The sequence below is a fragment of the Nansenia antarctica genome, assembly GCF_963989245.1.
Source record: "Nansenia antarctica genome assembly, chromosome: 3".
Lineage (NCBI taxonomy): Eukaryota > Metazoa > Chordata > Actinopteri > Argentiniformes > Microstomatidae > Nansenia > Nansenia antarctica.
Window position 1 is genome coordinate 49,883,748 of NC_137688.1, and position 15,637 is coordinate 49,899,384.

The following is a 15,637-nucleotide window of genomic DNA, read 5'->3' on the forward strand; positions in this document are numbered from 1 at the left end:
TTTATTCATTGTAATTTGTATTTTCTTATGCTCCTCTTGCTGTATTTTTAAATAATGCATGTAAAGCACTTTGAATTGCCCCTGTTGTATGAAATGTGCTATACAAATAAACTTGCATTTCCCTTGCCTTGCCTTGCCTCTCCTGAACAGTGTAAAGAATGTCTTGCTGAAGTCCAACTGTGTGCTGGAGGCCTTCGGAAACGCCAAGACCAACCGCAACGACAACTCAAGCCGCTTCGGCAAGTACATGGACATCAACTTCAACTTCAATGGTGATCCCACCGGCGGCCATATCAACAACTATCTGCTGGAGAAGGTGAGGACCTGGTTGACAGACAGTGGACCCTGGGGTTAGGAGTGGAGAGGAGATGTAGCCCGGGTAAAGGAACAGATAAAGACAAGGACAAGGACAAGGAACACAGAAAGCAAACAGACACAGACTACTTAAACGAACATCTCAAGGGATACAATTTACAACAAATAGGGAGTAGACTTAGGGAACATCATTGACGAAGAGGTGGGTTTTTAACTTGGCTCTAAAGGAGTCCAGAGTGGGGGCAGACTTGATGGCGGAAGGGAGCGCGTTCCACAGGGTCGGTGCTATCACCGCAAAGGCACGGTCACCCTTCCTCTTGAGGTTGGTGCGGGGGACCCTCAGGCTGAGTTGGGCGTCGGACCTGAGCCTGGGCCTTGAGGTGGAAGACAGGTCCAGGAGGTCCTTGATGTAGGGTGGGGCGAGACTGTTGAGAGCTTTGTAGACAAAGGTGCAGATCTTGAACTTCACTCTCTTTACTGGGAGCCAGTGAAGGGAGATGAGGACAGGGGAGATGTGGTCCCTCATTTTAGTGCCTGACACCAGCCTGGCAGCGGCATTTTGGACTAGCTGCAGGCGGTAGATGGTCTTATCAGGAAGTCCAGCATAGAGTGAGTTGCAGTAGTCGAGCCTAGATGAAATTAGCATGAGGACGACCCTCCTCAGGTCACTGGGGGTGAGGAAGGACTTGATCTTGGCTATGATACGTAGTTGGTAGAAACATGACTTCACGACGGAGCTCACTTGTCGGTTAAGGTTGAGCTCGGAGTCAAAGATGACACCGAGGTTCTTGACATGTGGTCTGACAAGGGTGGACAGGCTTCCCATGTTGGTGCTGAGCTGAGTGATGGCGGTGGTGTTGCCGATGAGGAGGATTTCCCCCTTGCTCTCATTCAGCTGTAGGAAGTTCTGGGCCATCCACTCCTTCACATCGTGGAGGCAGTCCATCAGGCGCATCAGATCGGCGGGGTCGTCAGTGATGGAGATCAGGAGATGAGTGGATAGTAGAAGAGAAGAGAAGAGAAAAGGAGAGAGGAAAGCAAGTAGACTGATTAGACTACTAGAAAACAAGACAAGAAAGACCTATAAAGTTATTTTCAAAAGTTACCACTCTCTTCATTCTTGTATTCAATACTTGAACAATAATATTCAATAGAGGTGATGAAACGTGGGCGTCTGTGAATAGGTGTGCCTGTGATTTTTCATCCCCGTTTTGTCTAGCTGCTGTTAAATGTGTTCATTAATAGCTCACCCGGGGGGTATGAGATTCACATCTTTTCATCCTCTGTAAGAGAGAGAAAGAGAGAGAGAGCTCACCATCTGACACAGGGCCATGTGAATGATGGTGGCTGTGATCTGTTCTCACCGTGAACAGAAATAACTCCACACTCACACCATGGCGCTGCATCAGCTTAACTCTCAACCTGGTTCTTTTGTTCCTCTATGTTCCTCGCCTATTCTTCCTTCTTCCTGCTTGTATGTCAGCTGTTGGTATTAGAGGTTATGGTGATGATTGTGATAAAGCAAACATGTTAATGACGTCTGTGGTCTTTGTTTACACGTGCTAATGTGTGTGTTTCAATTGACGTGTGTGTGTGTGTGTGTGTGTGTGTGTGTGTGTGTGTGTGTTTACCTCTTCCCCACTGTAAGTCAAGGGTGGTACAGCAGCAGGGAGGTGAGAGGAACTTCCACTCCTTCTATCAGGTAAATGTTGTTTAGTGGTCATTACAAGGGTGTAGGTTTGCATATGGACGGTAGGGAGGGTTATATTTGAGCAAACTCATTCGAATTATCTTTGTAGCAAAGTCATTATTAGATCATTCTGATGTTGTGTCCCTACCAAAGTTGAGACCAAACCTACACCCTTGGGTCATTATCATGACCTTGAGTGATTGGATATCTATCAATCATCAATACTTTCTGACTAATGAAGGTTTATTATTAGAGTAAGGATAGAGTGGAATAGTGAAGGTTACAATGATGTTTTTTTTTTTTTACACCATTTTCCCAATCCAACAACACACCTGTAAAAGCTGTTATTTTGTGTGCGTGTGCGGTTTCAACAGCTACTACGCGGAGGCTCTGATGAAATGCTCGAGTCACTTCACCTCCAGAAGGACCCTGCAGATCACATATACACCAGAGAGGGCGCTGCAGCCACGGTGCGTCCTCCTTCACTCAACTGCTTCACTCTGAAGATGTTACTCAGACATTTATCACTTGACAAATACAGTTACACTCACTCAACGCGCCTGGTGGTGATTGCCGTGCTCACAGCTGTCTCTCAGTTTCCTCTCTCTCGTCCTCCAGACGTCCAACAACGACAGCTCCAGTCACAAGGCAGTGATGAGTGCCCTGAAGGTGATTGGCTTCTCAGACGAGGAGATCCACTCCATTTACAGGATCCTGGCCACCATCTTGCTCCTGGTTGGTTCTTTTTTCTGTCGCCCGTACAAACCGCAGTACTGGTATATGAGCGGTATGGTTCAAAGCAGGTGTACACTTTGGGTGTGTTTCACATCCGAAATGTTTGACAGTTTGGCACCAAATTGAGTTTAATGTTACACACACAGCTTCCTAAACACAGACTAAAGCAAGTCCTTGGACTTTATGGGACTATCTAGAGAGATTCTCTATTGAAGATAGATTTTTGTCTAGGATCATGCTTTATCATAGACCAACGTTTGAATATAACATACATATGTACAGTATCGGGGAGGCTGGTGGAGGTAGAAATCGAAGGATGGGCTCATTGTTATGCATGAAACGGAATGAGGAATGGTTTTAAACAAACGTGTTCATTCCGTTCCATGCAATTACAATGAGCCCACCCTCTGATTTCTACCTCCACCAGCCTCCCCTGATATGTATATACAGATGAATGTATACATTGTTCATTCATTGGACTCAATATGGTCCACGGTGGTCCAAGTTTCGTTGTAACACCAGGATGTGTGTCTGTGACCGTCTCCAGGGTAACCTGCAGTTTGAGACTGACAGCGAGAGTGTCCAGGTGGTGGACCAGGAGGCTGTGCAGCGCATCGCTGAGCTCACCACCACAGAGGCGGACAACGTGAGCAAGAGCCTGCTGTACCGCACTGTGGCCACAGGGGGCGGCGAGGTCATTGAGAAAGGCCACAGTGAGAAAGAGGCGTGCTTCGGCAGGGACGCTTTCGCCAAGGTACCGACTGGCCCCCGTTATCACAAAAAGACTTCACCGTGGTGAAACGACATCCAATTGTTTTGAGTATCTAATAGCCATTTCAGTGCTCTTTCATGGGCCCTGTTAAGTAGTTGATTCATGTATTAATACATTGAGAGTACACTGCCATGCACCTTCACCTCCACTGTTTTTAACCTGACTGTATTTTACTGTGTTTTGCCCTGTGAGGTGTCCTTGGGTGTTTTGAAAGGCGCCATACAAATAAAATGTATTATTATTATTATTATTATTAAACCTCAGCTCTCTCACCCCTTTTCTCTGTGTCTAATGTTCTCCTTTGTACATTATCTCTCTCTCTCTCACCTTCCTGTCCTCACTCCTTCCTCCTCCCTCTCTTCTTCAGGCCCTCTATGAGAGACTCTTTGGTTGGATCGTAGGCCGTATCAACAGTGTTATCGAGGTGAAAGACTACAACCCAGTGCTTCATGGTAAAAACACAGTCATCGGAGTACTGGATATTTACGGCTTTGAAATCTTTGACAACAACAGGTTGGTGTCTTATTCATAATGTATAATAATAAAAATGTCTCTGTATTGAACCGTCTGGCTTTTACTTACAGTATTCTTTTGTGTGATAAATGTTCTATTGATAATTTCAGGTTTAACAACAAGCTAAACAACTCTTTCCGTCTGGTTGATTTTCTATCATGCCTCATTGCGACCTCTGTGCCTCTCTGCCTCTGCTCTGGTCGCAGCTTTGAACAGTTCTGTATCAACTACTGTAACGAGAAGCTGCAGCAGCTCTTCATTGAGCTGATCCTTCGTCAGGAGCAAGCCGAGTACCAGAGAGAAGACATCACCTGGACACATGTGAGGGCCACACACACACACACACACACACACCCCCCCCCCCACACACACACACACACACACACACACACACACACACACACACACACACACACACACACACACACACACACACACACACACACACACACACACACACACACACACACACACAATTGACTCAATGTCAATCCATTCACATCAAACCCACTCCCTCTCTCTCACCTGTCTGTTACCATTAGATCGACTACTTCAACAACCAGATCATCGTAGACCTGGTGGACCAGGCCCATAAAGGCATCATCTCCATCCTGGACGAGGCTTGTCTCAGTGTGGGCAAGGTGACCGACACCGTCTGTTTGGAGAGCATGAACACCAAGCTGGGCCAGCACCCCCACTACACCTCCCGCAAGGTCAGAAAACCTCCACCTCCAACTCCTCTTTAGCTCTACACCTCTCCTCTTTACCTCCACCCCTCTCCTCTTTACCTCTACCCCTCTCCTCTTTACCTCTACCCCTCTCCTCTTTACCTCTACACCTCTCCTCTTTACCTCTACACCTCTCCTCTTTACCTCTACACCTCTCCTCTTTACCTCTACCCCTCTCCTCTTTACCTCTACACCTCTCCTCTTTACCTCCACCCCTCTCCTCTTTACCTCTACACCTCTCCTCTTTACCTCTACCCCTCTCCTCTTTACCTCCACCCCTCTCCTCTTTACCTCTACACCTCTCCTCTTTACCTCCACCCCTCTCCTCTTTACCTCTACACCTCTCCTCTTTACCTCTACACCTCTCCTCTTTACCTCTACCCCTCTCCTCTTTACCTCTACACCTCTCCTCTTTACCTCTACACCTCTCCTCTTTACCTCCACCCCTCTCCTCTTTACCTCCACACCTCTCCTCTTTACCTCTACCCCTCTCCTCTTTACCTCCACACCTCTCCTCTTTACCTCCACCCCTCTCCTCTTTACCTCTACACCTCTCCTCTTTACCTCCACCCCTCTCCTCTTTACCTCCACCCCTCTCCTCTTTACCTCCACACCTCTCCTCTTTACCTCTACCCCTCTCCTCTTTACCTCTACACCTCTCCTCTTTACCTCCACCCCTCTCCTCTTTACCTCCACCCCTCTCCTCTTTACCTCTACCCCTCTCCTCTTTACCTCCACACCTCTCCTCTTTACCTCCACCCCTCTCCTCTTTACCTCTACACCTCTCCTCTTTACCTCTACACCTCTCCTCTTTACCTCTACACCTCTCCTCTTTACCTCTACACCTCTCCTCTTTACCTCTACACCTCTCCTCTTTACCTCTACACCTCCCCTCTTTACCTCCACCCCTCTCCTCTTTACCTCCACCCCTCTCCTCTTTACCTCCACCCCTCTCCTCTTTACCTCTACCCCTCTCCTCTTTACCTCCACCCCTCTCCTCTTTACCTCCACCCCTCTCCTCTTTACCTCTACACCTCCCCTCTTTACCTCCACCCCTCTCCTCTTTACCTCCACCCCTCTCCTCTTTACCTCCACCCCTCTCCTCTTTACCTCCACACCTCTCCTCTTTACCTCTACACCTCTCCTCTTTACCTCCACCCCTCTCCTCTTTACCTCTACACCTCTCCTCTTTACCTCCACACCTCTCCTCTTTACCTCCACCCCTCTCCTCTTTACCTCTACCCCTCTCCTCTTTACCTCCACCCCTCTCCTCTTTACCTCTACACCTCTCCTCTTTACCTCCACCCCTCTCCTCTTTACCTCCACCCCTCTCCTCTTTACCTCCACCCCTCTCCTCTTTACCTCCACCCCTCTCCTCTTTACCTCCACCCCTCTCCTCTTTACCTCTACACCTCTCCTCTTTACCTCTACCCCTCTCCTCTTTACCTCTACACCTCTCCTCTTTACCTCCACCCCTCTCCTCTTTACCTCCACCCCTCTCCTCTTTACCTCCACCCCTCTCCTCTTCACCTCCACCCCTCTCCTCTTTACCTCCACACCTCTCCTCTTTACCTCTACACCTCTCCTCTTTACCTCCACCCCTCTCCTCTTTACCTCTACACCTCTCCTCTTTACCTCTACACCTCCCCTCTTTACCTCTACCCCTCTCCTCTTTACCTCTACACCTCTCCTCTTTACCTCCACCCCTCTCCTCTTTACCTCTACACCTCTCCTCTTTACCTCCACCCCTCTCCTCTTTACCTCCACCCCTCTCCTCTTTACCTCCACCCCTCTCCTCTTTACCTCCACACCTCTCCTCTTTACCTCCACCCCTCTCCTCTTTACCTCCACCCCTCTCCTCTTTACCTCCACACCTCTCCTCTTTACCTCCACCCCTCTCCTCTTTACCTCCACCCCTCTCCTCTTTACCTCCACCCCTCTCCTCTTTACCTCCACCCCTCTCCTCTTTACCTCTAGCCCTCTCCTCTTTACCTCTACACCTCTCCTCTTTACCTCTACACCTCTCCTCTTTACCTCTACACCTCTCCTCTTTACCTCTACACCTCTCCTCTTTACCTCTACACCTCCCCTCTTTACCTCCACCCCTCTCCTCTTTACCTCCACCCCTCTCCTCTTTACCTCCACCCCTCTCCTCTTTACCTCTACCCCTCTCCTCTTTACCTCCACCCCTCTCCTCTTTACCTCCACCCCTCTCCTCTTTACCTCTACACCTCCCCTCTTTACCTCCACCCCTCTCCTCTTTACCTCCACCCCTCTCCTCTTTACCTCCACCCCTCTCCTCTTTACCTCCACACCTCTCCTCTTTACCTCTACACCTCTCCTCTTTACCTCCACCCCTCTCCTCTTTACCTCTACACCTCTCCTCTTTACCTCCACACCTCTCCTCTTTACCTCCACCCCTCTCCTCTTTACCTCTACCCCTCTCCTCTTTACCTCCACCCCTCTCCTCTTTACCTCTACACCTCTCCTCTTTACCTCCACCCCTCTCCTCTTTACCTCCACCCCTCTCCTCTTTACCTCCACCCCTCTCCTCTTTACCTCCACCCCTCTCCTCTTTACCTCCACCCCTCTCCTCTTTACCTCTACACCTCTCCTCTTTACCTCTACCCCTCTCCTCTTTACCTCTACACCTCTCCTCTTTACCTCCACCCCTCTCCTCTTTACCTCCACCCCTCTCCTCTTTACCTCCACCCCTCTCCTCTTCACCTCCACCCCTCTCCTCTTTACCTCCACACCTCTCCTCTTTACCTCTACACCTCTCCTCTTTACCTCCACCCCTCTCCTCTTTACCTCTACACCTCTCCTCTTTACCTCTACACCTCCCCTCTTTACCTCCACCCCTCTCCTCTTTACCTCCACCCCTCTCCTCTTTACCTCCACCCCTCTCCTCTTACCTCTACCCCTCTCCTCTTTACCTCTACACCTCTCCTCTTTACCTCTACACCTCTCCTCTTTACCTCTACACCTCCCCTCTTAACCTCTACCCCTCTCCTCTTTACCTCTACACCTCTCCTCTTTACCTCCACCCCTCTCCTCTTTACCTCCACCCCTCTCCTCTTTACCTCTACACCTCTCCTCTTTACCTCCACCCCTCTCCTCTTACCTCCACCCCTCTCCTCTTTACCTCCACCCCTCTCCTCTTTACCTCCACACCTCTCCTCTTTACCTCCACCCCTCTCCTCTTTACCTCCACCCCTCTCCTCTTTACCTCCACACCTCTCCTCTTTACCTCCACCCCTCTCCTCTTTACCTCCACCCCTCTCCTCTTTACCTCCACCCCTCTCCTCTTTACCTCCACCCCTCTCCTCTTTACCTCTAGCCCTCTCCTCTTTACCTCTACACCTCTCCTCTTTACCTCTACACCTCTCCTCTTTACCTCTAGCCCTCTCCTCTTTACCTCCACCCCTCTCCTCTTTACCTCCACCCCTCTCCTCTTTACCTCCACACCTCTCCTCTTTACCTCTACCCCTCTCCTCTTTACCTCTACACCTCTCCTCTTTACCTCCACCCCTCTCCTCTTTACCTCTACCCCTCTCCTCTTTACCTCCACACCTCTCCTCTTACCTCCACCCCTCTCCTCTTACCTCTACACCTCCCCTCTTTACCTCCACCCCCTCTCCTCTTTACCTCCACCCCTCTCCTCTTTACCTCCACCCCTCTCCTCTTTACCTCTACCCCCTCTCCTCTTTACCTCTACACCTCTCCTCTTTACCTCTACACCTCTCCTCTTTACCTCAACACCTCCCCTCTTTACCTCAACCCCCTCTCCTCTTTACCTCTACACCTCTCCTCTTTACCTCTACACCTCCCCTCTTTACCTCTACCCCTCTCCTCTTTACCTCCACCCCTCTCCTCTTTACCTCCACCCCTCTCCTCTTTACCTCTACACCTCTCCTCTTTACCTCCACCCCTCTCCTCTTTACCTCCACCCCTCTCCTCTTTACCTCCACCCATCTCCTCTTTACCTCCACCCCTCTCCTCTTTACCTCCACCCCTCTCCTCTTTACCTCCACCCCTCTCCTCTTACCTCTACACCCTCTCCTCTTACCTCTACACCCTCTCCTCTTTACCTCTACACCTCTCCTCTTTACCTCTACACCTCTCCTCTTACCTCCACCCCTCTCCTCTTACCTCTACACCTCTCCTCTTTACCTCTACACCTCTCCTCTTTACCTCTACCCCTCTCCTCTTTACCTCCACCCCTCTCCTCTTACCTCTACACCTCTCCTCTTTACCTCAACACCTCTCCTCTTTACCTCCACACCTCTCCTCTTTACCTCCACCCCTCTCCTCTTTACCTCCACCCCTCTCCTCTTTACCTCTACACCTCTCCTCTTTACCTCCACCCCTCTCCTCTTTACCTCCACCCCTCTCCTCTTTACCTCTACACCTCTCCTCTTTACCTCTACAACCTCTCCTCTTTACCTCCACACCTCTCCTCTTACCTCCACACCTCTCCTCTTTACCTCCACCCCTCTCCTCTTTACCTCCACCCCTCTCCTCTTTACCTCCACCCCTCTCCTCTTTACCTCCACACCCTCTCCTCTTACCTCCACCCCTCTCCTCTTACCTCCACACCTCTCCTCTTTACCTCCACCCCTCTCCTCTTACCTCTACCCCTCTCCTCTTTACCTCCACCCCTCTCCTCTTTACCTCTACACCTCTCCTCTTTACCTCCACCCCTCTCCTCTTTACCTCCACCCCTCTCCTCTTTACCTCCACCCCTCTCCTCTTTACCTCACACCCTCTCCTCTTTACCTCTACCCCTCTCCTCTTACCTCCACCCCTCTCCTCTTTACCTCCACCCCTCTCCTCTTTACCTCTACCCCTCTCCTCTTTACCTCTACCCCTCTCCTCTTTACCTCCACCCCTCTCCTCTTTACCTCTACACCTCTCCTCTTTACCTCTACCCCTCTCCTCTTTACCTCCACCCCTCTCCTCTTTACCTCCACCCCTCTCCTCTTTACCTCTACACCTCTCCTCTTACCTCTACCCCTCTCCTCTTTACCTCCACCCCTCTCCTCTTTACCTCCACCCCTCTCCTCTTTACCTCTACCCCTCTCCTCTTTACCTCCACCCCTCTCCTCTTTACCTCCACCCCTCTCCTCTTTACCTCTACACCTCTCCTCTTTACCTCTACACCTCTCCTCTTTACCTCCACCCCTCTCCTCTTTACCTCCACCCCTCTCCTCTTTACCTCCACCCCTCTCCTCTTTACCTCTACACCCTCTCCTCTTTACCTCTACACCTCCCCTCTTTACCTCCACCCCCTCTCCTCTTTACCTCCACCCCTCTCCTCTTTACCTCCACCCCTCTCCTCTTTACCTCTACCCCTCTCCTCTTTACCTCCACCCCTCTCCTCTTTACCTCCACCCCTCTCCTCTTTACCTCTACACCTCTCCTCTTACCTCTACACCTCTCCTCTTTACCTCTACACCTCTCCTCTTTACCTCTACACCCTCTCCTCTTTACCTCTACACCTCTCCTCTTTACCTCTACACCTCTCCTCTTTACCTCTACCCCTCTCCTCTTTACCTCCACCCCTCTCCTCTTTACCTCCACCCCTCTCCTCTTTACCTCTACACCTCTCCTCTTTACCTCTACACCTCCCCTCTTTACCTCTACACCTCTCCTCTTTACCTCTACACCTCTCCTCTTTACCTCCACCCCTCTCCTCTTTACCTCTACACCTCTCCTCTTTACCTCTACCCCTCTCCTCTTTACCTCCACCCCTCTCCTCTTTACCTCTACCCCTCTCCTCTTTACCTCTACACCTCTCCTCTTTACCTCTACACCTCCCCTCTTACCTCTACACCTCTCCTCTTTACCTCTACACCCTCTCCCTCTTTACCTCCACCCCTCTCCTCTTTACCTCCACCCCTCTCCTCTTACCTCTACACCTCTCCTCTTTACCTCCACCCCTCTCCTCTTTACCTCTACACCTCTCCTCTTTACCTCTACCCCTCTCCTCTTTACCTCCACCCCTCTCCTCTTTACCTCCACCCTCTCCTCTTTACCTCCACCCCTCTCCTCTTACCTCCACCCCTCTCCTCTTACCTCTACACCTCTCCTCTTTACCTCTACACCTCTCCTCTTTACCTCTACCCCTCTCCTCTTTACCTCTACACCTCTCCTCTTTACCTCTACACCTCTCCTCTTTACCTCCACCCCTCTCCTCTTTACCTCTACACCTCTCCTCTTTACCTCCACCCCTCTCCTCTTACCTCTACACCTCTCCTCTTTACCTCTACCCCTCTCCTCTTTACCTCCACCCCTCTCCTCTTACCTCCACCCCTCTCCTCTTTACCTCCACCCCTCTCCTCTTTACCTCTACACCTCTCCTCTTTACCTCTACACCTCTCCTCTTTACCTCTACACCTCTCCTCTTTACCTCCACCCCTCTCCTCTTTACCTCTACACCTCTCCTCTTACCTCTACACCTCTCCTCTTTACCTCCACCCCTCTCCTCTTTACCTCCACCCCTCCCTCTTTACCTCCACCCCTCTCCTCTTTACCTCTACCCCTCTCCTCTTTACCTCCACCCCTCTCCTCTTTACCTCCACCCCTCTCCTCTTACCTCCACCCCTCTCCTCTTTACCTCTACCCTCTCCTCTTTACCTCTACACCTCTCCTCTTTACCTCTACACCTCTCCTCTTTACCTCCACCCCTCTCCTCTTTACCTCCACACCCTCTCCTCTTTACCCTCCACCCCTCTCCTCTTACCACAACACCTCTCCTCTTTACCTCCACCCCTCTCCTCTTTACCTCCACCCCTCTCCTCTTTACCTCTACACCTCTCCTCTTTACCTCCACCCCTCTCCTCTTACCTCCACCCCTCTCCTCTTACCTCCACCCTCTCCTCTTTACCTCTACACCTCTCCTCTTTACCTCCACCCCTCTCCTCTTACCTCCACCCCTCTCCTCTTTACCTCTACACCTCTCCTCTTTACCTCACACCTCTCCTCTTTACCTCTACACCTCTCCTCTTACCTCCACCCCTCTCCTCTTTACCTCCACCCCTCTCCTCTTTACCTCCACCCCTCTCCTCTTTACCTCCACCCCTCTCCTCTTTACCTCCACCCCTCTCCTCTTTACCTCCACCCCTCTCCTCTTTACCTCCACCCTCTCCTCTTACCTCCACACCTCTCCTCTTTACCTCCACCCTCTCCTCTTTACCTCCACCCCTCTCCTCTTTACCTCCACACCTCTCCTCTTTACCTCCACACCTCTCCTCTTTACCTCCACCCTCTCCTCTTTACCTCCACCCCTCTCCTCTTTACCTCTACACCTCTCCTCTTACCTCTACCCCTCTCCTCTTTACCTCCACCCCTCTCCTCTTACCTCCACCCTCTCCTCTTTACCTCCACCCCTCTCCTCTTTACCTCCACCCCTCTCCTCTTTACCTCCACCCCTCTCCTCTTTACCTCCACCCCTCTCCTCTTTACCTCCACCCCTCTCCTCTTTACCTCCACCCCTCTCCTCTTTACCTCTACACCTCTCCTCTTTACCTCTACACCTCTCCTCTTACCTCTACACCTCTCCTTTACCTCCACCCCTCTCCTCTTTACCTCCACCCCTCTCCTCTTTACCTCCACCCTCTCCTCTTTACCTCCACCCCTCTCCTCTTTACCTCCACACCCTCTCCTCTTTACCTCCACCCCTCTCCTCTTACCTCTACACCTCTCCTCTTTACCTCCACACCTCTCCTCTTTACCTCCACCCCTCTCCTCTTACCTCTACACCTCTCCTTACCTCCACCCCTCTCCTCTTTACCTCTACCCCTCTCCTCTTTACCTCCACCCCTCTCCTCTTTACCTCCACCCCCTCTCCTCTTTACCTCTACACCTCTCCTCTTTACCTCTACACCCTCTCCTCTTTACCTCCACCCCTCTCCTCTTTACCTCCACCCCTCTCCTCTTTACCTCCACCCTCTCCTCTTTACCTCCACCCCTCTCCTCTTTACCTCCACCCCTCTCCTCTTTACCTCCACCCCTCTCCTCTTTACCTCCACCCCTCTCCTCTTTACCTCCACCCCTCTCCTCTTTACCTCTACACCTCTCCTCTTACCTCTACACCTCTCCTCTTTACCTCACCCCTCTCCTCTTTACCTCCACCCCTCTCCTCTTTACCTCCACCCCTCTCCTCTTTACCTCTACACCTCTCCTCTTTACCTCCACCCCTCTCCTCTTTACCTCCACCCCTCTCCTCTTTACCTCCACCCCTCTCCTCTTTACCTCCACCCCTCTCCTCTTTACCTCCACCCCTCTCCTCTTTACCTCTACACCTCTCCTCTTTACCTCCACCCCTCTCCTCTTTACCTCCACCCCTCTCCTCTTTACCTCCACCCCTCTCCTCTTTACCTCCACCCCTCTCCTCTTTACCTCCACCCCTCTCCTCTTTACCTCCACCCCTCTCCTCTTTACCTCTACACCTCTCCTCTTTACCTCCACCCCTCTCCTCTTTACCTCTACACCTCTCCTCTTTACCTCCACCCCTCTCCTCTTTACCTCCACCCCTCTCCTCTTTACCTCCACACCTCTCCTCTTTACCTCCACCCCTCTCCTCTTTACCTCTACACCTCTCCTCTTTACCTCCACCCCTCTCCTCTTTACCTCCACACCTCTCCTCTTTACCTCCACCCCTCTCCTCTTTACCTCCACCCCTCTCCTCTTTACCTCTACACCTCTCCTCTTTACCTCCACCCCTCTCCTCTTTACCTCTACACCTCTCCTCTTTACCTCCACCCCTCTCCTCTTTACCTCCACCCCTCTCCTCTTTACCTCCACCCCTCTCCTCTTTACCTCCACCCCTCTCCTCTTTACCTCTACACCTCTCCTCTTTACCTCTACCCCTCTCCTCTTTACCTCCACCCCTCTCCTCTTTACCTCCACCCCTCTCCTCTTTACCTCCACCCCTCTCCTCTTTACCTCTACACCTCTCCTCTTTACCTCTACCCCTCTCCTCTTTACCTCCACCCCTCTCCTCTTTACCTCTACACCTCTCCTCTTTACCTCTACCCCTCTCCTCTTTACCTCCACCCCTCTCCTCTTTACCTCACACCTCTCCTCTTTACCTCCACCCCTCTCCTCTTTACCTCCACCCCTCTCCTCTTTACCTCTACACCTCTCCTCTTTACCTCCACCCCTCTCCTCTTTACCTCCACCCTCTCCTCTTTACCTCACACCTCTCCTCTTTACCTCCACCCCTCTCCTCTTTACCTCCACCCCTCTCCTCTTTACCTCCACCCCTCTCCTCTTTACCTCCACCCTCTCCTCTTTACCTCCACCCCTCTCCTCTTTACCTCCACCCCTCTCCTCTTTACCTCCACCCCTCTCCTCTTTACCTCCACCCCTCTCCTCTTTACCTCTACCCCTCTCCTCTTTACCTCTACACCTCTCCTCTTTACCTCCACCCCTCTCCTCTTTACCTCCACCCCTCTCCTCTTTACCTCCACCCCTCTCCTCTTTACCTCCACCCCTCTCCTCTTTACCTCTACACCTCTCCTCTTTACCTCCACCCCTCTCCTCTTTACCTCCACCCCTCTCCTCTTTACCTCCACCCCTCTCCTCTTTACCTCCACCCCTCTCCTCTTTACCTCCACCCCTCTCCTCTTTACCTCTACACCTCTCCTCTTTACCTCTACACCTCTCCTCTTTACCTCCACCCCTCTCCTCTTTACCTCTACACCTCTCCTCTTTACCTCCACCCCTCTCCTCTTTACCTCTACCCCTCTCCTCTTTACCTCCACCCCTCTCCTCTTTACCTCCACCCCTCTCCTCTTTACCTCCACCCTCTCCTCTTTACCTCCACCCTCTCCTCTTTACCTCCACCCCTCTCCTCTTTACCTCCACCCCTCTCCTCTTTACCTCACCCCTCTCCTCTTTACCTCCACCCCTCTCCTCTTTACCTCTACACCTCTCCTCTTTACCTCACCCTCTCCTCTTTACCTCCACCCCTCTCCTCTTTACCTCCACCCCTCTCCTCTTTACCTCTACACCTCTCCTCTTTACCTCCACCCCTCTCCTCTTTACCTCCACCCCTCTCCTCTTTACCTCTACACCTCTCCTCTTTACCTCCACCCCTCTCCTCTTTACCTCTACACCTCTCCTCTTTACCTCCACCCCTCTCCTCTTTACCTCCACCCCTCTCCTCTTTACCTCCACCCCTCTCCTCTTTACCTCCACACCTCTCCTCTTTACCTCCACCCCTCTCCTCTTTACCTCCACCCCTCTCCTCTTTACCTCTACACCTCTCCTCTTTACCTCTACCCCTCTCCTCTTTACCTCCACCCCTCTCCTCTTTACCTCCACCCCTCTCCTCTTTACCTCCACCCCTCTCCTCTTTACCTCCACCCCTCTCCTCTTTACCTCTACACCTCTCCTCTTTACCTCCACCCCTCTCCTCTTTACCTCTACACCCTCTCCTCTTTACCTCCACCCCTCTCCTCTTTACCTCACACCTCTCCTCTTTACCTCCACCCCTCTCCTCTTTACCTCCACCTCTCCTCTTACCTCCACCCCTCTCCTCTTTACCTCCACCCCTCTCCTCTTTACCTCTACACCTCTCCTCTTTACCTCCACCCCTCTCCTCTTTACCTCCACCCCTCTCCTCTTTACCTCCACCCCTCTCCTCTTTACCTCTACACCTCTCCTCTTTACCTCTACACCTCTCCTCTTTACCTCCACCCCTCTCCTCTTTACCTCCACCCCTCTCCTCTTTACCTCCTACACCTCTCCTCTTTACCTCCTACCCCTCTCCTCTTTACCTCACACCTCTCCTCTTTACCTCCACCCTCTCCTCTTTACCTCTACACCTCTCCTCTTTACCTCTACACCCCTCTCCTCTTTACCTCTACACCTCTC

General features: G+C 51.7%; 1 protein-coding gene across 1 annotated transcript in view; it reads left to right on the plus strand.

Moving 5' to 3' along the window:
* Nucleotides 1-15,637, plus strand: part of myo1g (myosin IG) — a gene marked incomplete at both ends in the record, with an annotated part of 65,123 nt that overhangs the window by 5,434 nt on the left and 44,052 nt on the right. Inside the window, 8 exons of the mRNA XM_080526408.1 lie at nucleotides 151-316; nucleotides 1,964-2,017; nucleotides 2,380-2,475; nucleotides 2,624-2,740; nucleotides 3,288-3,494; nucleotides 3,880-4,025; nucleotides 4,232-4,346; nucleotides 4,568-4,738. Coding sequence (XP_080382534.1) covers nucleotides 151-316; nucleotides 1,964-2,017; nucleotides 2,380-2,475; nucleotides 2,624-2,740; nucleotides 3,288-3,494; nucleotides 3,880-4,025; nucleotides 4,232-4,346; nucleotides 4,568-4,738 — 1,072 coding nt within the window. The remainder of the gene's footprint in view (nucleotides 1-150; nucleotides 317-1,963; nucleotides 2,018-2,379; nucleotides 2,476-2,623; nucleotides 2,741-3,287; nucleotides 3,495-3,879; nucleotides 4,026-4,231; nucleotides 4,347-4,567; nucleotides 4,739-15,637) is intronic.